Source organism: Elgaria multicarinata, chromosome 1 (assembly GCF_023053635.1).
Source record: "Elgaria multicarinata webbii isolate HBS135686 ecotype San Diego chromosome 1, rElgMul1.1.pri, whole genome shotgun sequence".
NCBI lineage: Eukaryota > Metazoa > Chordata > Lepidosauria > Squamata > Anguidae > Elgaria > Elgaria multicarinata.
This window is the reverse complement of record NC_086171.1, coordinates 90,007,897-90,030,333: the sequence shown is the minus strand read 5'-3', so window position 1 is coordinate 90,030,333 and position 22,437 is coordinate 90,007,897. Positions and strand designations below refer to the sequence as shown.

Sequence of the window (22,437 nt, the reverse complement as noted above, 5' to 3'; positions counted from 1 at the left end):
TATACCTCCTGCAGCTTTAACTGTTGTGATGAAGAGGGATTTTCACCAGGTTCCCCATATATACAAAGGACACCTGCTGAAATTCCCTTTTCTATGCGACTGTTAAAGATACAGGCGCCCTGTCCTCCTTTTCATATGGTCACCCTACTCAACAGTGTTAACACCCAGCAACCAAATAATAGAAACAAATAAAAACATTCGCTTGGTGAGCTCACCAACAGGCGACGGAAGTTGATGCCATGGTAGGAAGACCCCGAGAAGTCGCTTCCGCTTTTCCCATCTGTTTGCTAATGACCTAATAAACCCGCTCCTCCCGCCACCCCCATCAAAATAGAGACTTCGCACTGGGCATCTCACCTTCTCCATGCCTATTAAATAACTCGATTCAAACTGTATTTAATCAGAACAGAGAAACTTTAATAAGCCACCTTCTTAGAAGAGATCAATCTTAGGTGTCTAAACTGTTGCCTGGCTTAAATGCACCTTGGTGCCTACAATGCGTAAAACTATAGATTTATAGACTTTAAAATGAAACAGACATTTCTACTTCCGGGTTCTTTATGTCACCTTTTCTGATTTTCCCAGGACAAAAGTGACAGCAGACAATAGAAAATAATGAAGAAAAACAATAACAAGTTTGATGAGTTTTAAAACTCACCGCATCAAATACCACTTCAGTTACAGAGAGCAGGAATTACCTACATTGTTTTCTTTCCGTCGCCGGCTGAAGACCTTTTTATTTTCTCAGTATTTTAACACCTAATTTAACTTAAATTTAAACTTTGCTGTTTTAATCTCATATTTTAACCTATATTGTGGTTTTATTCTGGTTGTGCTTTTTATATTGTATTTTGTACTTGTGTTTTAAATTTGTTGGTTGTTTCTTCATGGTTTTAATTTTTGGGAACTGCCCAGAGAGCGTCAGCTATTGGGCGGTATAAAAATGTAATAAATTTAGGGTGACCATATGAAAAGGAGGACAGGGCTCCTGTATCTTTAATGGTTGTATTGAAAAGGGAATTTCAGCAGTTAAAGCTGCAGGAGCCCTGCCCTCTTTTAAATCTGGTCACTCTAGTATAGCTCCTGCAGCTTTAAATGTTGTGATGAAGAGGGAATTTCACCAGGTTCCCCATGTATACAAACGATACCTGCTGGAATTCCCTTTTCTATGCAACTGTTAAAGATACAGGAGCCCTGTCCTTCTTTTCATAGGGTCACCCTGTTTAACAGTTGCATAGAAAAGGGCATTTCAGCAGGTGTCATGATTTGTATATATAGAGAACCTGTTGAAATCTCCTCTTCATCCCAACAGTTAAAGCTGCAGGAGCTATACCAGAGTGACCAGATTTAAAAGAGGGCAGGGCTCCTGCAGCTTTAACTGTTGGGATGAAGAGGAAATTTCACTAGGTTCCCCATGTATACAAACGATACCTGCTGAAATTCCCTTTTCAATACAACCGTTAAAGATACAGGAGCCCTGTCCTCCTTTTCATAGGGTCACCCTAAATAAAAATAAAATAAAATAAAATTACTCTGTGTGTGCATGTGTGTTTGCGGGGAGGCACGCTGGATACTCAAACACGGTTATACTAACAGCCTGAATTTCTCTATATCCGTGAGCACTCGTCACTTCCGCATTGGGGAGGGGAAAAGGGGGTTGTTAAGGAACCAGGAAGCTTCACATCCAGGCAATGGGGTGCGTTATTCTACTCATTTCCTATTTCTACGCACACGACCCATCCGCCCTTGCGGCCCTCTAAGCTGTTTCCAGCGCTGCCTGTGACGCATCTCCAGCCTTCCGGTGAGAAGGACCCCGCTTGTCTAACACGCTGCCTGCAAAAACAACAACCAGCCAACCTCCCCTCCTCCTCCTCCACACAGGTCCTCCGCTGAGTATTGTGAGGTCTGCCCGTAGGGTCTCGGCGGCCGTCGGGCGGGGGTCGGGCGGACGCCGGGGGAAGGCGCGATGGACCAATGCGTGACGGTGGAGCGCGAGCTGGAGAAGGTGCTGCAGAAGTTCTCCGGCTACGGGCAGCTGTGCGAGCGGAGTCTCGAGGAGCTGATCCAGTACGTGGCGGGGCTGCGCCGCGAGATCCTCCAGAGCGAGAGTATGTGCCCCCCCCCCGCTTGTCCCCCGTAAAGAGCGTTGCTACCCGGGCTTCTTTCACGGGGCCCGCTCCGGAGCCATTAGCCGGACCCTGACAGGCAGAAATCCAGCAGGTGAAGCTTTCCCCACCGGCACGGGCTGTTTCCCACATGGCGTAGCGGCATGTACGGTTTTACTCTGGCGCCTGTGCTCCCGGCTCTCCGCCTGTAGCACCTCTGAGTTTCCCGACACCTGCTTGTTGCCATTTATACAGATACACTTTGAAAAATCTTGTCTGTAACGTGCGAAAAGACCCTTTTATCTCTGTCTCAAGGAAAGCTTCACCTCCTAAAACTCTGTCTCAGACTGCTTTTAAAAGCAGGGCCCAGCCCCATGGAAATGATGGCAATGGTGTATATGAACCCCACTCTTTGCCTGTCTTTGCTTCTGCCCTGTAATATCTTTGGATGCACTCTTGTACACTCCCCCCATCTTCTCAGCCCCTGTGAGTGCTTCCCCTTGCCCTGAATTTTTCTTGTTGTTGTTGTTATTTATATAGCACCAACAGTGTACTTGGTGCTGTACAAAATATACAAATAAAACAGCGATACCCTGCCTAAAGGCTTACAATCTAAAATCACATTAAAACATGAAGGGGGGGGGAAGGGTTCACAAAACAGAAATAAGAGAATAATCATAGTAATAAGAACAGTAAATCGAGCTAAAATACCAAAAGCTATTGAAAACAAATGAGTTTTGTTTTTAGTTATATTATAAGTACTATGAGAATTCAGAATACTATTAGAATTCAGTACTCCAGCATCTGGTGTGACCAGGTTCTTTCCCTGATGTTTTTTTTTTTCTTTTTTTCCTGCAAGTGAAGACACAGCCTATCACTCTCTCTCTTTATATATTAACTAGTGTGATACCCATTGAAAAATCAACGGCTTTATTTATGGCCGTTTAATGTGCCCCATTGGCATTTGTAGGATGATGATAGAAAAGGCGATCATTTTCATGGCTCTTTTGCAATTTCAGATTCTTTTGGAAAGCCTCCTTTATTGGGACCCCGGTGGGAATTTTCAGTCACCAAGTATTCCTGCACCCGTGCGGGTCAGGGGCTATCTGCATGCAAACTTTCAGCCTCCTAGGCCTTCTAATCTTTGAGATATTTTTGTCTGGACAGAGGAACTGGCTATTATATATAGGATACTTTTTTCTTTAGCAACCTCTTTGTCTTGCTCCTTTCAGAGTGGCATATTGTTCAGTATGGCTCAAGTTTCCCTTAGGATTCCTTGCTGAACCATGCCTCCTTCACAGGCCCATGGCTGGTTATCAAAGGTGTTCAGGGTGCTGTACTTCACTCCACCCCCTTGCCTTCCTTCCTCTTGGCACTATAGAAAGGACTGGTTTTCTGGAACATTTTGTTTGTCATGTTTAGTAGCAAGAGAAGGCTATATTCCCTCCCTGCTTCTTCCCTGCCACAAACAGAAGAAAGAAAGCCTAAGATATAGATATGACAAATCATGTAATATTAATTTGCCAGGATATGATTCACAAGTCTTGGTCTCTTCTGACAAATTCTACACTTCGGACAGCAAGTAGTTTTCCTGGAGTGACACTTTGAGAAGTGAGTAAGGGTGGTGGACCGGCCTCTCAATCTCTAATTGCTAAAGTTACTGGTTAGCAATTATGTCTTGTTGTCACAGATGTCCCTTTCTTCGTGTGTCTTTTGACTTTAGGTTATCAATAATATTTCTTGGGGACTGGTCCACACACTCATGATTAGGATGAATTTAAAATGGGCAGTGAGACAGGCTTCCATTCTTTGGCCAAAGTTGGTCAGATTTAAAGAGATGATGTAGACAGAGCTTCTACTTCTGTATTTTAGAAGTTGGTTTAAGCAACTATTGACATAGTTTTGGGGGAGCTATTCTCTCTTTATCCCCACATATGGGGTTTTGACTTTGTTGTTGACTGGGTGAAAAGAGCTAGATATTAAGTTAACTTGATGTTCACCATAAACTTTAGTTTGAAGAAGAAGGCAGAGCCTTAGTTCTGAAAGGAAAAGGGCTTTAAATTTGATTTGCAGAAAACACTGTTTCGTTTTGACATCACAAGTTGGGGCAGTGATGAATCTACCTAGTCATCCTTGGCCTCTACTAATCACATGCTCATGAATAAAAGAAGGAAGCATTAATTTATTTCTACACCAGGAAATATGTTTACTCTTTCACACTGGATAATAATGGGATTAGTCATTGGTGGCTCCTGAAAAGTGGAGCCCACAATAACAGGTTTGCTAACTTTCCTATAACTGCAGTCTGACATACAGTTGGGGCAGATGCACACATGAATTCTGCTGCTATAACTGAGACATGTACAATTCTGTGCACGATTTCAGTGAGGCATTGAAGGATTATGCATCTTATTTGGAAGTATTGATTATTTTATTGGCACTTAGTCCCAAGTAAATTTGTTGAGATTGGCATGTGCTTTTCATGTGGCTTTTAAAGTAACTTTTAAAGATTATTATTAAAGACTGATAAGAGGAGCCTGAACAATTTGGAGTGGAAGGCAAACGAAATTCCCATAATATGACCATTTCAGATGATGTTTAGAGAGCAGAGCTCCCATGTGGGTCACTGAGGGAGTGTTCAGGGCTGCTGACATGCTCACAGCCTGGCCGGAATCTTATGTGGCGGCTGTTCACATGGCCCATACTATTTTCATTCCTGCTTGAAAGCTGGAGGCTATGCCAACAGGCCCCAAATGGAGATGCTAATTCATGCAAAGAGAATTGTTAGTGGTTGCATTTTAAACATCTGAACTGAGGCTCAGTCCCCATGAGGCATGTAGAATTTTGTAGCTGGAATAAGAGGACGTAGGGAGATATTCATCTAATATGTCAATAAATTTAGATGCAGTTACCTCTTCTTCTTGATTAGGCTATAAAATGTAGGTAGCAGTGGTTGGTGTGAGAGATGGGAGGGGGGCTATAGGAATGGCTTGCAGCAGCACAAAACTGAAGTATTGCATGAGGAATAGGACACAGTGGAGACAAGGTCTGTTTCTCCTTCTCCATTCTTTTCAAATTCTGATCTGGGTATGAGCACTTGATTCCTTTAGCTTCTGCAGTGCTTTGATTTGCTTAGCTCTCTTTTGTTTTCCATATTTGCTTTTCTTTTGTACTTTTGTTATTAGCTTAAGTTACTATTCGCCAGAAATTCATTGTCCTTATGGTGTCCAAACAGTGGGTGGCATCCAAGGAATAAATGCATCCCTTTATTTTGGGGAGGAGGCAACACAATCTGTGCTTGCCTTGTCCTAGGGTGCAATATAAGATGGTGGACTGCTCTGCCTGATGCAACTTCTCTGGAAGCAAGACAAATAAGACAAGTCCTTTCACCATGACCTTCAGACCCAGGGCCTTTCTGGCATGGACTTCACCTCTTTAGAATTGCTTCTGTGTACTCCATCTTCCCTTTCTCCATCCCACCCCTTGCCAGTATGAAAGTGTACCTCTAGAGCAGGGGTAGGCAACCTGTGGTTGGACACCACCTCCCATCAGCCCTGCCTGCAAGGCCAATGGTCAGGGATGATGGAAGTTGGAGTCCAACAACATCTGGAGGTTCACAGGTTGCCCTAGAGTATCTGCAAATTAAGCTAGGAAAACAATATCAACCAACAGTCTCACTAGGATGTATTAGTGGTGCTATGGTACATCAGGTTTTTCTTTTTCTTTTTCTTTCATTCTTTGGGGACAAACACCCTCATGTCCAAGAAATAAAGCAGAGGTATTACTCTGCAAACAAGGCCTCGAGTACCCAGTCAGAACCGCCATATACGGCCCTCTAATGCTGCAGCCTTCTAATACAGTGAGTGGGACATGGCCGCAGGTTCTTTTCCATCTTGGAATTCTATTTCTTACCTTGTCAATTGCCTATGAATTTTTCTATTCATGTGCTTATACTGACATATTTACTTCCTGCCTGAAGTCTCTTTTGAGGAAGAGAGAACACTTTAATCTGTAATGCCTCTTTAGTAGTGAAGAGGGTTGTGTAAAGGCTTGGTAAATTACTTGTCCCCTATCACAGATGGTGCAATAACCACTTTATGAGCCAGTTCTATAGAAAGGCACAATAGCATCGATGGTCATTTGATCTAGAAACAACAGTAAGTTTAAATTAATCAATTAATGCTGGACAGTTACTTCATGACTGAATGGAACATCTAAAATTAAGAAAGGGACCTGTTTGTATTATTGGCAGATAGAGTTCTAGAACAAATATTAAAAGAAACAAAAAAATAAATATATGGTGGGGAAAACTGAAGAGTCTCATGCTGTTTTGAAGTTTAGTAACTTTTGAGACTTACTGATAGTTTGTAATGTTTTGTTAAGCTGGGGGCAAAAACTACGGTCTCACCCCACCCCCACCTGCCTTGAACAGGAAGTATTTTAAAGGAAGAATCATTGCTTGTTGTGTGTACTGTCATCTCTGGTAAACAGGTGTTGTAGGTCTTGTACTCTTGACATAGAGAAGGGTATAGAGAGGAGACATTTCAAAGTACAGTTAACAAAATGGTTAATAACACTGTTTCTATTTTCAACTATTGTTTGCTGTTTCCTCAACTACTAAGCATTAAGATATATTTGGGTACTTTTGAGTACAACAGCTGCCTGATCTCTTAACCCTAGGGACATTTGTCGTAATTGTTTGAATAAAATAAGATAATTGTGCTTTTCATAAAACTATCAAACAGTACAATTGTATGTGCAAATCAAATTATACATATTGGGTAGGATCCAGACTAAGCTAGTTGAACTTCGGTTCCACTGAATCTATAGGACAACTTACATGGCTTACTTAATTATTATTATTATTATTATTTATTTATATAGCACCATCGATGTACATGGTGCTGTACAGATAACACAGTAAATAGCAAGACCCTGCCGCATAGGCTTACAATCTAATAAAGTTGTAGTAAACAATAAGAAGGGAAAGAGAATGCAAACAGGCACAGGGAAGTGTAAACAGGCACCGGGAAGGGTGAAGCTAACAGTATAGAGTCAGAACAAACTCAAAGTTTAAAAGCTATAGGGAAAAGAAAAGTTTTTAGCTTAAATATCACTGATTTTTATGGGAATAAACTTCAACTTATAGAGCTCTGCTAGGTAGAGCTTGGGAGGAGCAGCAGCCAGGACAGACAGGGGGGTGGGGGGGGGGTGGATGTGTGACTTCACTGGGCTTTTCAACCTGATGGATCTTTGCATTCACAATCCCCTCTTACCCCTCCCCCACCCTATACTAGCTGAATCAGCCCTTTCTGGGGGAATGGGGAAGCTGCGGATCCAAAGCCAGTTCCTCCTCATTTCTGGAATCCCCCATTTTGGGGCCTTTCACCAGCTATCACCAACCTAACCCTCTCCAGTATGCCAGTGGCCATCCTAACCCTCTCCAGCCATCAGCATTGTTGGGGATAGGATTGCATTCTTAGTCAAGATACAGCCCATTGTGGTTATTGGGTTGTATCTCAGCCTAGAAACAACCTAATGCAGAAGGGATTGAGACTCCAGCCCTTTCCTTCTGTGAACGTCTGTTGAGCCTTTATAGTAGGTTTGCATTCCCAGGAGTGCAAGGGGTGTGTGTGTGATGCCCTGGATGAAGCTGGCATGTTGTTCTTGGACATCCCCAAGGATAAGCTCTTGCTTGGCTGTAGGTACGGGACGGGCAGCCACACTGGGCAGTTGGTAGAGCAGATGGGGCAAGGATGGGGCATGCAGGTATTGATCATGCTGATTAAAAAAAGGAGGAATTAGCTCAGAATCTGAGCACAGAAGTAAACCACAGAACAGGACTGGTTAAAAAAAACCTTTAAAGGTATTTAAATTCTGACTTGAGTTTATCCCCCTTAATATAACTTCCCATGCATATTACAAATGCTAGCCAATACTGTGGAAATACCTTTCCATGAAACCTTGTCATCCGTTTCCAACAGTGCAACTGTTTGAAGAGGCTTGGTCATTTTATTGAGAATCAGCATTATTTTTTTCATAATGCATTTAGTTCCCTATTTTCCTCTCTTCTGTCTAGATCAAGATGGAGATCTGTCAGGGACGGTATCACTTGTTATGACCCAGTGTTGTAAACGAATAAAGGACACTGTTCAGAAATTGGCGTCGGATCATAAGGACATCCACAGTAGCGTTTCCCGGGTTGGGAAAGCTATTGACAAGGTATTTGTAGCCTTACTCTTTTGAGTCTATGGGTTGGTTCCATACTTAGTCATACTTCAAGTAGACCTGTTGAAATCAATAGGGCTTAAATTACTAATGGCTAAAGTCCATTAATTTGAATTGGTTTACTCTAAGTATGGTCAAGTCTGGATCCAGGTCTTAATGTTAATCGATGTGAGTAAAAAATACTATTCAGTGGAAGTCAGGGGCATAGTTGATGTTGTATTTTTGTCTTGCATTGCTCCCCATTAATTTCAGTGGGGCTTACATGAAGACTTCCCTGTAGTTTGTGACCTTGTTGCTTAAGCTTTTCAGACTACATTTTATGATGGCACAGTGTTTTCACCTGCAAAATGGAATGGAATGGTTAGAACACAAGCTGCTAATATGATACAGTCCTTTACTAACATTATTATTATTATTATTATTATTATTATTATATTTATTTGTATCCCACCTTTTGCCCAATGCTGGGCCTCAAGGCGGCCTTACAAAGTTTAAAACATACATGGGGGGGGGAACATAAACGTTTAAAATACACAACAAAATTATAAGACATTAACATAGATGGAGGGCCAGATTATTCTCCAAAGGCCTGCTGGAACAAAAAGGTTTTTGCCTGCTTCCGAAAGCCCATCACGGAGGGAGCAAGCCTAGCTTACCCTGGAAGAGAGTTCCAAAGCACTGGAGCAGCCACCGAGAAGGCCCTCTCCCATTCCTCACCAAGCGCGCCTGTGAAGATGGCGGGACTGAAAGAAGGGCTTCTCCAGAAGATCTCAAAGCACGGGCAGGCTCATAAGGGAGAATACGGTCTTTCAAATAACTATAAGAGAAGAGCATCCCATACCTACTGTCTCTTTACTAGCAACAAATATATCTTCAGTGTTTCTATATTAGCAGGCCTGCTAGTTATTAAAATATTTGGGTTTTTTGTAATCATTTTGCCATATCAACTTTATTTGTATTCATTTAGTCCTTGTTCTTTGAAATACTGAATGACCTCAAATGCTTCTCAATACTTTTTCACTGCTAGGCTTCCAACCAGCTAAATTTTTCACCTGTTGAATTCTCACTCTCCCAGTATTTACTTAATATTTGTTTCCTGCCACTTCATTCAGTTATTGTCATTGTAATTTTGTATTTTTATTTCTGTCTTATTGTGTGAGCCACCAGGATTGTTCTTATGGGAATGGAGGATAAATGAAATGGTTCCCATTTTGAATCCCCCTCTTTCACACTTACCATAGAGGATGCTTTGGAGGGAGTTCGACAAACCAATGAACTCTTAGAAGCCAGAGACAGGATTCCTGCCTTTAATTATGGGGAGCCAATGGGAAAGAATTTTCCCGCAGTCAGGCAGGATCAAACTCTGGGAGGAGTATTTATGTAAACAGAGCAATGCAAGCAAGGTACTGGTGCACATTGTGCACGTATTTGCCGCCTTACTTTTAGTCAGTACACAACAGAGCAGTTGAAAAATCTGGAAGGTCAAATTGGGGATAGGAACAGAGAAGATAAGAATCTTTCCTATGTTAGACAAACGTTTTCTCTGGGGTCTGTCTTGGCAATGCAAAGATCACAGCTTCTGATTACATGAGAGCAGGCTGTTCTTTGCATGTTTAGAATTGCAATTTAATTGTATAGCCTCAATGAGTCAAAATAGGATGATCATATAACAAATTCTTAAATCTAAAATGGGACTTTTCTTTGCAGCAACACAGTCCGTTATTCAATGTATTTGTACAGGTTTTGTACCTTGTCATTTCTTGGCCTTACATCCAACATGTCAAAATGCATTATCCTGGTGGCTGTGTCTAACGGAGCAATCTTATGGTCCTGCTGAGCCAACAGCTGCTCCTTTGGTTCTGTCAGCATAACGTAATCAAGACCTTCTGCACTTCAAGCAGCAAAGTAGGCAGCAAAATAATACCTCTTTCTACATGAGATAATGTAGCAATGCCAACTGACACCCCGCCCCCCCAGCATCCATGGCAACTCCACCAACCCAACAATAATGTCATTGCATGGCAGTGGCGTCCCCCCCATTATCTATGAGCACACAGCAGCGCAATAATGGCATCATATAACTGTACCCAGTGCATCTATAATGCCCAACTCGCTAGTCATAACCCTCCCTAGGCCATCTGACAGTGGTGCAGTGAGCAGAAGCCCAGCCACGGTCACCAACAGCTGTACTCTCCAGAGTTCCTTCCGGACAGAATTAGGAGTCCCCTTGCGGCACAAATATAGACAGCCTGCAAGCACTCAGCCTTTGGATGCTGGGCTGCACAGTGGGTGAACATTAGACATTCCCAGCTCATTTGAGAGAAAGCATGCATGGAGACCCACGGGCTGCCCACGAGGAGGATGGAAGTCCTGCTGGAGGAACAGTGCTCCCACACAGGCACTGCTCAAGAACACTCCCAACAACGTGGTTGTATTGCTGCCTACAGGAGCAGAAGGAAGAGCAAGGAGCCATAAGCGGCAGTTCATAGAGACCAGCAGCTAAGGGACGTTGGATATTGTCATTCAAACCATGTAATGGGAAACCTTTGAATGACCACCACATTGTGACTGCATGATCAGCAAACTTCACCTCGTGACTGCATGATCAGCAACAATGATGTCAGATGTAAAAGTAGAACGAGAATCCTTCCCTCTTAGTTTGCTTGGGCAGCTCCCTAACAACAGTCACAGAAGCAAATGGGAGAAATGCACCTGATGCAAACCCCCGTGGACCTTGTCATATAGATTAGGACTCTGGGGTCTTTATATGAAACTATAGCCCAGTTGAACAGTGCACGCGCGCGCGCACACACACACTGTAGCTTAGAGGAGCTCTGCACACCCACAGGCACAACCAAGACAATGCAGTGCCACAGTCAGTCAGTGGGAGTGGTATATGGATCAATAGTCCCATCCAGCTAGTTTCCTTGAATTTGCCCAGCCCGTTCCCCACTTTTATTGTGAATTTAACAGAACAGAAAACAAATTGTGAATTAATAATAAAAGAACAAAAGAAATTGCATGCACAGGAATGTCAATTTTTCATCAAATACACCATTCTTAAAAAAAAAAAGGGGGGAGTAATGCCTAGGTTTCAAGAAAATCAGACCAAATATCGCAAGTGGCACCTATATACCCCCTGTTCAAATGTTGATAGCGTTGTTAAGTCCTCAGTCCATTGCATTCTGGGTGGTGGATATTTATCCTTCCAACGTAATAACAGTCTTTTAGCTGTCATAAGGGCTCAGAAAATCCATTTGCGCTGACCATGCATTAACTTCCAAGAAACTGGTACTTAGTTTAGGAGGACTTGTGAATCTTTCCATATTAAAGACTGCTTCAATACAAAGTTTATCCTTATTATGACTTCCTCTGAAAAGGAGCAACTATTGGGCATTGCCAAAACATATGAATAAAATAAGAATTAGATGTGTTACAACTCCAACAGTTATGAAAATTAGACAAACATCAACTCACTTTGTGTGCCATGTGGGCCTGCCTCTGAAGACTTCTTGGAAGCTTCAGTTAATACAAAATACAGCAACTAAACAGCTTGGGACTTGGGTATGTAAAGAACTGCCTCTACCACACAGGCCTGCCTTTATCATCAGAGGATCTCTTTTGACTTCCCATATGACTTGAAGTTAGGTGATGGTGTATTCAGTTGTGGCACGCTGTTTATGGAGTTTCCTCCCCAGGGATTATTGCTTTGTGCCAACTTTGATGTCATTGGGCCTGTTCAGACAGCATGGTAAGCCATGGTTGGGCTTCTAACCCTTTTGCAGCAAATGGGCACGTTTCAATTGTGGTTATGTAGCCACTGTGGGTGGGAATGATTCACACAACATCCTAAGCCATAATGTTTAGCTCAAAATGCTTAACCACCGTGACTTAGTGAGTCATATCAATGGGCCATTTTGGTGCCAGGCAGGCATGTTTTATTTTCCCAGGCTTTTAACTGGTATTAATTTACTGTACTACGCTTTTATCTGATTTACTGAAATTTTATGCTGATTTTTACACTGTTGGTCTGTTCTGTCTAAATTGATAGGTGTTTTTGTTTCATACTGGTGTTTCATAATGCTTATTATAGAATCATAGAATAGCAGAGTTAGAAGGGGCCTACAAGGCCATTGAGTCCAACCCCCTGCTCAATGCAGGAATCCACCCTAAAGCATCTCTGACAGAGGGTTGTCCAGCTGCCTCTTGAAGGCCTCTAGTGTGGGAGAGCCCACAACCTCCCTAGGTAACTGGTTCCATTGTCGTACTGCTCTAATACTCAGGAAGTTTTTCCTGATGTCCAGCTGGAATCTGGCTTCCTGTAACTTGAGCCCGTTATTCCGTGTCCTGCACTCTGGGAGGATCGAGAAGAGATCCTTGCCCTCCTCTGTGTGACAAACCTTTAAGTGTTTGAAGAGTGCTATCATGTCTCCCCTCAATCTTCTCTTCTCCAGGCTAAACAAGTCCAGTTCTTTCAGTCTCTCTTCATAGGGCTTTGTTTCTAGACCCCTGATCATCCTGGTTGCCCTCTTCTGAACACGCTCCAGCTTGTCTGCGTCCTTCTTGAATTGTGGAGCCCAGAACTGGACACAATACTCTAGATGAGGCCTAACCAGGGCCGAATAGAGAGGAACCAGTACCTCGTGTGATTTGGAAGCTATACTTCTATTAATGCAGCCCAAAATAGCATTTGCCTTTCTTGCAGCCATATCGCACTGTTGGCTCATATTCAGCTTGCAATCTACAACAATTCCAAGATCCTTCTCGTTTGTAGTATTGCTGAGCCAAGTATCCCCCATCTTGTAACTGTGCCTTTGGTTTCTATTTCCTAAATGTAGAACTTGGCATTTATCCCTATTAAATTTCATTCTGTTGTTTTCAGCCCAGCACTCCAGCCTATCAAGATCACAAATATTTTAAACAAACCAGCTACTATAGCCTGGAGTGACTGATAAAATATTACATAAGAGTTAAAACCAGATATTTTGACTGAAGAACTCTAAGCACCCAAAGCTAGTAACAAAATATCTTTTGTTGTCTGTAACTTCTTGACAGCTTCTTAAATTCTCTAGACATCTCAAACTCCTTCATTTCTCAAACTCCTCCTGTTAAGAAACAAACAAGAAAAATGGTGTCAGCTTGTTGTAAAAAGGAGATAACGAAGGACCTGAAAGGCATATTTTGTATAGAACAAGAGGGAATGGAGGGCAATTCAGTAATTGGCAAAAGGACTTCAGAGTGGAGTTGTTGATGCTTTGCATAAGTGATAATAAAAAATAAAAATAGATGGGCTTTTTACTTCCAGAATTAACTGTCAGTTTTTGCTTTACAGAATTTTGACTCTGACATCAGCAGTGTGGGAATTGATGGATGCTGGCAGGCTGATAGCCAACGAACTCTGAACGAAGTGATGGTAGAACACTTTTTCCGGCAAGGAATGCTAGATGTAGCTGAGGAGCTTTGTCAGGTAACGGCAGCTAGAATTCCTCACTCCTGGGAAGCAAAATAAACCCTTCACAATGTTCTAATGGAATTCTGATGTGGAAAAATTAATTCTTTGGCTAAAATAAATATTACAATGACTAATAGATGTGTGGATTGTTTTTCAGGAGTCTGGACTTTCTATAGACCAAAGTCAAAAGCAACCATTTGTGGAGCTCAACCGAATACTGGAAGCGCTTAAAGTTAGAGTTTTGAGACCTGCATTAGAGTGAGTTACTCAGCTGTTTTGGGAATCTTCAGATAAAAATCTAAAGAATATTGGAAGTCTCTCCTTTAACAAATTCTCTTTTGTTGAGGCTGGCAGGTGAATAAAGATTAATTAAATTTGTTACCTGTTCCAGCTGGGCTGAGATCCCATGCCTCAAATGGGCTAAGCTGCTTGAGGAGTTGTCCGGTATCAAGACAATTCATGTTTCACAGGAAGTGGCAGCTCTGAAGTGAGGCAGACATTGCTGTCCCTTGGAATGTCCAGTCCTTGAGGCAGCCCTGCTGTATAGACCCCAGGCTTTGCCTCGGAATTGCTGTCTACACGGTTTGAGACGTAGCAATGTAATGGGAGTTTTTTTCTTGGTTTAGTATGTAGTTGGGACATTTTAAGCCGTATTGCTGTTGATTATCAAACAATTTGTGCTTTTCTTTCAATAAAGAAATGTTAATAAAGTTGATGTAACTGATATTGCACACTAACTCAGAGTGACAGCACAGTTTATAACATTTTAATGAGGCCTGTCCTTAGGATGCCATAGTCGAGGCCATCCTATCTTTTCTTAGGATACATTTCTAAATCTGCTCTTGCTCCCTCATCACTACTGCTCTCTACTGGTTCAGTTCTTCTCAAATTATTTTATATCATCAAAGACCTCCTTCTCTAGGTTATCTACTATGCCACTGCCACCCTAAACAATGGAGAATGTTATTATTAATTTAAAAATTCTGGCAGCTGCCTATAAGGCAGATGCAGTTTTAAAGCAGATTGTTCTGTTTGTAAGTATGGCAGGATTAAAATGTGCAGGAAAGTGACTACAGCTTGAATGTATAAACAGATAAATGCTTGCATTCTAGAGAATTAGGGGATTCTTCCCTCCAGTCATATGACAAATCCTATGGCCACCCCAGCCTCCTTCTCTGCCCCTCCCTGAAGCCTCTGCTAGATGGGCAAAACACCCATCTAGCTTAAATGCAGAGTGGGAAGTGCGATGATTTTGGCATGCACTGTTATGAATATTCAGGCATCTGAAATGAATTCATTTTAGTCAATTGCATCTAGAAGCTTTAATTGCATGTTTTCCAGGGTTTTTGTGTGTGTGCGTTACTGTATTTTGATATTGTAGAAAATCTTTCTTTTACTTAGTTACCTAGAACATTTGGGTATAACAATTTTGTGTGTTCAAATATATTGTGGACTGGACTGCAAACTCCTAGTATCCCTTAATTTAAGTTAAGTTTGATTACATTAAGTCTGTCTATTTGCCTTTAAGCAAAATGCAGCTTCACTTGAACATTAGGCTGCCTTGACATTAGTCCAGTCACATTAAGGAACCTACTGGAACTGCAGACCTAATAAGTAGTCTCTGCATGCGCGCGCGCACACACAAACACACCTCCCTTTACCTTTCCCCTGTTTCAGGAATTGAGCTTTGGGGTAAAAAAATGCTGGGAAGATTTGAATTTGGGCACTGGGTATGTGGATTCACCCTTGCATTTCCTGCCTCCATCAAGTTTAACCCCTTTTCCAATTCTCAGCTTAAATTGTGACCTGCTTTTTCATTTGTGTGTGATTTTGTTTCTCCTTGTAGTTTTTATTACCTTGGTTGTTTATCAGTTCCTGGAGTTTTCTGTTTTCATTTCTCCAAAGTTTCTAAGTGAAAGACATGTCTGGATATACATAATTGAGTTTAGTAGACTGCCCAAATCCAATCATATGCCACTATTATACTGGAATTATTTTTTTTACATTGTGTTCATTTATGTATAACTAATAGGCCCCGTTCAGACAACACGCTAAACCATGCCACTTAACCACAACATTGTTAATAGAATGCATAATACATTCTGTTAACCATTTTGTGGTTATGCAGCATGGTTTAGCGTGTTGTCTGAACAGGGCCATATAGTGGAAACATAAGCAATTAAAAACCTTCTACTGAGTCTTAAATATTAGGAAAAGAATAGGAATAGTTGTTCAGGAGCAAATGTTAACTGTAATTATCTTTTCTGTTATTGATCAGCACCTTTCTTCACTTTTTGGAGTTGTTTTGGAATTAAAACCTAGGCTATGGTCCATATATGTAGAAATAAGTTCCACTGAAATTGGTACAACTTGCACTTCCATCTTGATCATAATATTAGGAAGTAACATCAGTCCAATGGCATCCTGGCATTTAACCACTGCTCCAAATAAACAGAGCACAGGAAATGGCTTCCCAGAAGTGGGATTAACAGCATTAGTACTTACTCATTGAATAATATAAGATGAATGGAATGTTTGGGTAATTGCAGGCTATTTGTAACCATAATTTTCCATTACTAAATGAAATGTGTGTGGATTTTTTTTTCTATAACAGCCTTGCAAATAAGTCTACAAAAGCTACTAGCCCAGAAAATGTTAGACTAATTCCTTCTGCCCTCATGCAAGTCATCTTGGCACATAAGTAGCCAAGTGGGGGAAACCAACGTTTCCCAATTTTTAGAAACTCTTCTGCCTGGTTGCCTAGACAACCCTTACTTGGCACAGGAGTTGTTACAAGCCAAAGGTGTTTCTCTGAAACACTGACTTGTCAGCTGCTATCAGTGTTAGAGATGTAAAATTTCCGGAAATTTTGAAGCCATGGAAAAAAACCGGGTTTTCCCGTTTTTTTCAGAAAAAATGGAAATTTTAGGAAAAATTGAAATAATGCAGTATAAGCACTTTTTACAGATTGAAAGTCACTTTGTTACTTTAGGAACATAAAATGTAATTATGTCCAAGTTGGTTTGGCATAAAATTATTACATTTGGTATATTAAAACTACTGTATTCAAACAATTATTACAAATTTAATTTACTTTTTAAACTTTTTTTTGGTAACAAATGGAGCTACAAGCTCTTGAACTGTTAGGAACACCTGAACTGTAAGGAACCTCTTTGGTTCTGCCAGTTCATGAGGAGCAGGCATTTTTTAAAAAACAACAACTACTGAAGAAACCACCAACATTAGTAACAAAGAACATTATTTATGTCTCCGCTAGTCCTCCAGTGTCAAGACATAAAGCCCCCATTCCCATAAAAAGAACTTGGGGGGGGGGGGAAACCAAGATTCAATGAATATGCATGAAATTTAATCAGACTCATTTTCTGACCTATAGCTATCAGTATTAGTTTCAGTCTCTGCTTCCATGGAAGTGCCGTCCCCTAGAGGCAGAAATGCATCTTGCTCTTGCATTTGAGAGTTGTAGTCTCGGTTTGCAACCTAGGACTAGCTTGTCCTTGGTGCACAGACATTGTAATAATCTGATACTGTACAGTTTTTAGAAATCATTTGGAGAAGTAAATATCTGAACACCTTGTCTTAAACATTTTATTCATAATGCTAAAATAAAACATCCCATAATCCATTTTTTCTTCATTTTTTCCAATTTTCTGGGGGGAAAAACAAAAAAGGCTTTGGGAAAAAACGGGGGGGGGGGAAATGTTTTTTTCCCAATTTTTTCCAGTTTTTTTTCCAGGCCATCACATCTCTAATCAGTGTTAGTCCCTCCCAGGACTTGTTAGGCAACAATTTCTAGGAAATAATATGTAATTGTTAAAATTTCAAACTTCAAAATTAACATTTGTTGTCTTGCATAGAACTTCTACTGATAGAGACAAAATAATATGATTGGTTCATTTTAATTTCCAAATGGTGTAGGAGCTGACAGTATTTAAAAACAGCAGTATTATTCTACCTCGAAGGTGACTCCATTGATAGTATGTTGAAGGACTTATGCTAAGTGTGACAAATTGTATGAGCTTACATGAAAACAAATCTTGAATTGTTTAGCCACTATCCTTGTTAAGGTGAACCTGATTTTTATTTCTTTTCCCCCCCATGGTCTCTTAGGTGGGCTGTATCAAACAGAGAAATGCTTATGGCACAGAATAGCTCCTTAGAATTTAAGCTTCACAGATTATATTTTATTAGTTTATTAATGGGTGGAACTGCAAACCAGAGAGAAGCATTGCAGTATGCTAAAAACTTTCAACCATTTGCTCTCAACCACCAGAAAGGTAAGCAACATTAAATGTGTTACACACAAGAGTCCAAGTTTGTATTTGTGGGTTAAAAATGGTGGTGTGTATTGAATTCACTACATGCATTTCCCTCCCCCATGTAATTTTGTTACATATTTCAGAGTTTGAATTCATTCATATTCATTTATTTTACAAATACAGGGGCACCTGGGTATCTCTTAAAAAAACAGACAAAAAGCCCTCCCTTGACAAATTGTAAGTCCCCCCACTCCCAGGTATTTTCTCTAGGACCTGGATCAAAACAACTATTTTAGGCAGGCCAAGGGCTTAACTAGTGGGATTCCCCCCCCAACTTTATTTTGAACAATAGGCCACCTCCGTTCTGTTTTAGAAGTGTTCTGCCATGCAGCATGGTGAACTGGTGCTGTTCAAAAAACACAAGTACAACGGAGCCTTGGGTGCACAGAACTAGTTAAGAGGTTCTTTGACTCCTGAGCCAGAGGTTCACATTCCTGTGGACTGTTTAGTGTGAACTTGACCCCTGCCACCAAGATGTTTATGCTTAAAAATATGAAAAGAATCTTGAAAAGTTCGTTTAATTTAATGGCATAAACAGGACGGGCATTTTAAAGTTCCATTTATTTCAGTTAGAGAGTTAAACGTCTCTTAATCCATTTTATTAAATTTGAGTGCCTGGTCTTAAAGGTGGTTATGACCATTTCTAAATCCAGAAATCTCTATGGTCAGTGTCTTCTAACTGGCCAGATTGGTTCTGACCTGTTTGAAAAGCAACAGAATAAATCGATAGGGGAAGCAATGTGCATAAAAACAAAGCAAATGACCAATAAGAGTAGATCCAGTTTATATATATATATATATATTTAAAATATGAAATGTTTCAGCTGCTTATAAACTGAGCCAGAGCTAGTCAGAAACAGGCCAAGCCTCAATAAGGGAAACAAAGATTAACAATCAACACCAGTATTCAACAGTCAATCAATAAACATTGTGGCTCGTTTCATCACATCCTTCACATTGATATCAGGTTTCCACTAATCAATAAACATTGCCTCCTTCATCTTTCTCCGTTGGAGGCTATTTTAGAGTAACAGAATAGGAATCAGTAATTCTGCTGTGATTTAATCCAGCATTATCCCAATAGGTGGAGGTGCAGAAGAAAGAGAAATAAATAAATACCGTATTTCTTCAATTCTAAGACACACTTTTTCCCCACATATAAACATCTTTCAAAACAGGGTGCGTCTTAGAATCGCGGGTGCGTTTATTATTTCTTAGAATCAAAGCTTTTTTTCTGTTGGTGGTACTGAAATTAGTGTGCGTCTTACAATCGATGGCGTCTTACAATCGAAGAAATACGGTAATATGGTCATGAGGAGATCAGAAGTTTCCATTTCTATTTTTGATTAACTACAGTTAGTCAGGTTTAGGTCAGTGTTTACTATAGTTTGTTTGAAACAAGCCAATTTCGTAATCCATGTCTTGCTGCTTGCTGCAGCTCATTCCTGTCATAATAAACCATGGTTTATTGTGTCATCTGAACGCAACCATTTATTCATAATGGTTCTGGTTTTGTGACCTTAGTGTTACATTGTGTGATAAAATGTGTGAATTCTTTAGGTGATCATTTAGGGAACTCATTGAACAGTCTCTATAAAGTGCCATAATAGTCCTATCCAGTGGAATTTTAGGATGTTTTTAGGATATTTTAATAATGTATACAATGTTCTTAATTCAGTTTTATGTATTTTATACGTATTATTGTTCCCTGCCTCTATCCAAATGGAGAGGCGGGTAAGCAATAAAATAATAATAATAATAATAATAATAATAATAATAATAATTTATAGTACAGCATGTAATTTTTGTGAATAATGTGACTTTCTTACTGAATTGCCAGTTATTATCGACTCTTTGTATTTTCAGGTTTTGCTTGCATAAAAAAAACAAAGCTTTAATTTATCTTCCATATATATAATGAAATATGTACTACAGATCTCTTGTCTTTCACAGATATTCAAGTTTTAATGGGAAGCCTAGTATACCTGAGGCAGGGAATTGAAAATTCTCCATATGTCCATTTATTGGACGCAAACCAATGGGCAGACATCTGTGACATCTTTACGAGGGATGCTTGCGCTCTGCTGGGACTCTCAGTTGAATCGCCTCTTAGTGTTAGGTATGGCTGATGTCAGGTGCTTTGTATGGTTTGGCTACCTAAACCAGCACTTTAGGACTAAATAATTGAATTTCCTGTAGAAACTTCCTCTATGCCAATTCCTCTCTCCTTAATATAGAATAAACACGTAAATCCCTTTTTGCAGGACAATCTTAACTCTGTCAGAGGCCCATCAGGGGGGTATTAGGATAGGGCAGAGGTGCCTCTCTGTCAGTGGAGGGCAGGATGGGATATCCACTCCGACAGCTTTCTGTATGCCCACAGAAAGCTCTGTGGGTGTAGACTTACCACCAGTGGTAAGCCCCCAAACTGGGTGTTCTGGGAGTCACGTTGGATCTTCTGAATCCACAGCCCCTCCATTTCCCCATCAGACCTTGAAAGTGTTGAAGGCAGCAGACAATCCATAATGTCGCTCTCTATCTCCTCTTCTCCCCACCCCCAATTAAGATTGCTCTGCCCATCATAAATTTCTTAGGTGGCCTTAGGCAAGTGGATCTTTTTTTCAGCCTTATCTCCTATCGTGCAGTGTGGGAAGAGGATAATTACTGAAGTACCATATGGGATTATTGTCAGAATTGCTGATATGAAGCATTCTGAGCATTTGGGAAATTACTAATTTTAGTAATTACTAATAGGAGTTTTAAGTTAAGTGAGAGTGAGGCCTTTTGAACTTGGTAGAACATATTTCTGAGTAGACTTGTATAGGATTGCTCTGCAAAGCTAAATTGGGATCATGGAATCATAGAATAGTAGAGTTGGAAGGGCCCTATAAGGCCATCGAGTCCAACCCCCTGCTCAATGCAGGAATCCACCCTAAGGCATCCCTGACTGGTGGTTGTCCAGCTGCCTCTTGAAGGCCTCTAGCGTGGGAGAGCCCACAACCTCCCTAGGCCATGGGTTCCATTGTCGTATAGAATCATAGAATCATAGAATAGCAGAGTTGGAAGGGGCCTCCAAGGCCATCGAGTCCAACCCCTGCTCAATGCAGGAATCCACCCTAAAGCATCCCTGACAGATGGTTGTCCAGCTGCCTCTTGGAACTAGTTTTGTTGGTTCTTTGGATCTTATAGTAGTTCAGCTGCCCTGATAATTGGACTGAAGGGCAAGGTATGAAAATGAATTAAGCAATACTGAAAGTCACAATTCTTTGTCCTTGCAGTTTAAATGATTAAAGATACAATAGTCATATCCTGCAGCATTTCCCAACGTGGGTTCCCTCCATGGACTAGAATTCCCATCATCCCCAGCCAGCATCCTTTGTGGAGCTAGCCATGGTGTTTCCCCTCTTTTTCTCCCCTTCCTCCATTAGCTCCTGGTCCCTACTTTGTACAGAAATGGGGATCTAATATCATTTCCCTAAAGACCCTGACAGTTCTTGCCTGAAGCTCTGAATCCTTTCTTCCTCATTTTTATGTATTCTTTAGCTGTAAATAAAGTTATACACCCAGGCACTTGATAATGTAAAGGCACTTGAATTGTTTTAGAGTGCTGGTGCTACAGTTCTTGGGAATAAGTTTTATTAAGGGAGCCTTTGCACATTTGTATCCTAGGGGAAGTGCTTCTACTCTTTGACATGCTGCATAATTCATTTATAGAATTCAGTGCTACAAGATGAGTGCCAGTGTGGTGTAGTGGCTAAGGTGTTGGACTGGGAGTCGGGAGATCCGAGTTCTAGACCCCACTCGGCCATGGAAACCCACTGGGTGACTTTGGGCCAGTCACAGACTCTCAGCCCAACCTACCTCACAGGATTGTTGTTGTGAGGATAAAATGGAGAGGAGTATTATGTACGCCACCTTGGGTTCCTTGGAGGAAAAAAAGGTGGAATATAAATGAAATAAATAAAAATAAGATGTAGTGAGGCCACCAACTTAGACGGTTTTAAAAGGGGTTAGACAAATCCATGGAGGATCAGGCTACCCTTCTCTTCTAGTGGGCCGTGAGGTAGCGTGTCACTGAACACTGGCTGTTGCCTTCATGCCCTCCATGTGGTGGGCTTTCAAGAGACTTCTGGTTGCCCACTGTGAGAAACCGTATGCTGGACTAGATGGACTTTTGGTCAGATCCAGCAGGGGGTCTTCTCACATTCATAACTTTATCCAGAAAAAGTGTACTTTACTAATCCAGTATTGGGATCAAATATACCCCTAAATCATAAATACAAAAATATTGTGGGGTGGGGTGTGGGGTGACATT

At 41.0% G+C, this 22,437-nt stretch overlaps 1 protein-coding gene across 1 annotated transcript in view; it reads left to right on the top strand.

Annotated features, from left to right (window-relative positions):
• Positions 1-1,890: 1,890 nt before the first annotated feature.
• Positions 1,891-22,437, top strand: part of RMND5A (required for meiotic nuclear division 5 homolog A) — a 29,874-nt gene continuing 9,327 nt past the window's right edge. Inside the window, exons 1-6 of the mRNA XM_063131784.1 lie at positions 1,891-2,108; positions 8,185-8,327; positions 13,666-13,800; positions 13,943-14,043; positions 17,914-18,080; positions 20,076-20,241. Of these exons, the coding sequence (XP_062987854.1) occupies positions 1,967-2,108; positions 8,185-8,327; positions 13,666-13,800; positions 13,943-14,043; positions 17,914-18,080; positions 20,076-20,241 (854 nt within the window). The 5' untranslated portion in view covers positions 1,891-1,966. The remainder of the gene's footprint in view (positions 2,109-8,184; positions 8,328-13,665; positions 13,801-13,942; positions 14,044-17,913; positions 18,081-20,075; positions 20,242-22,437) is intronic.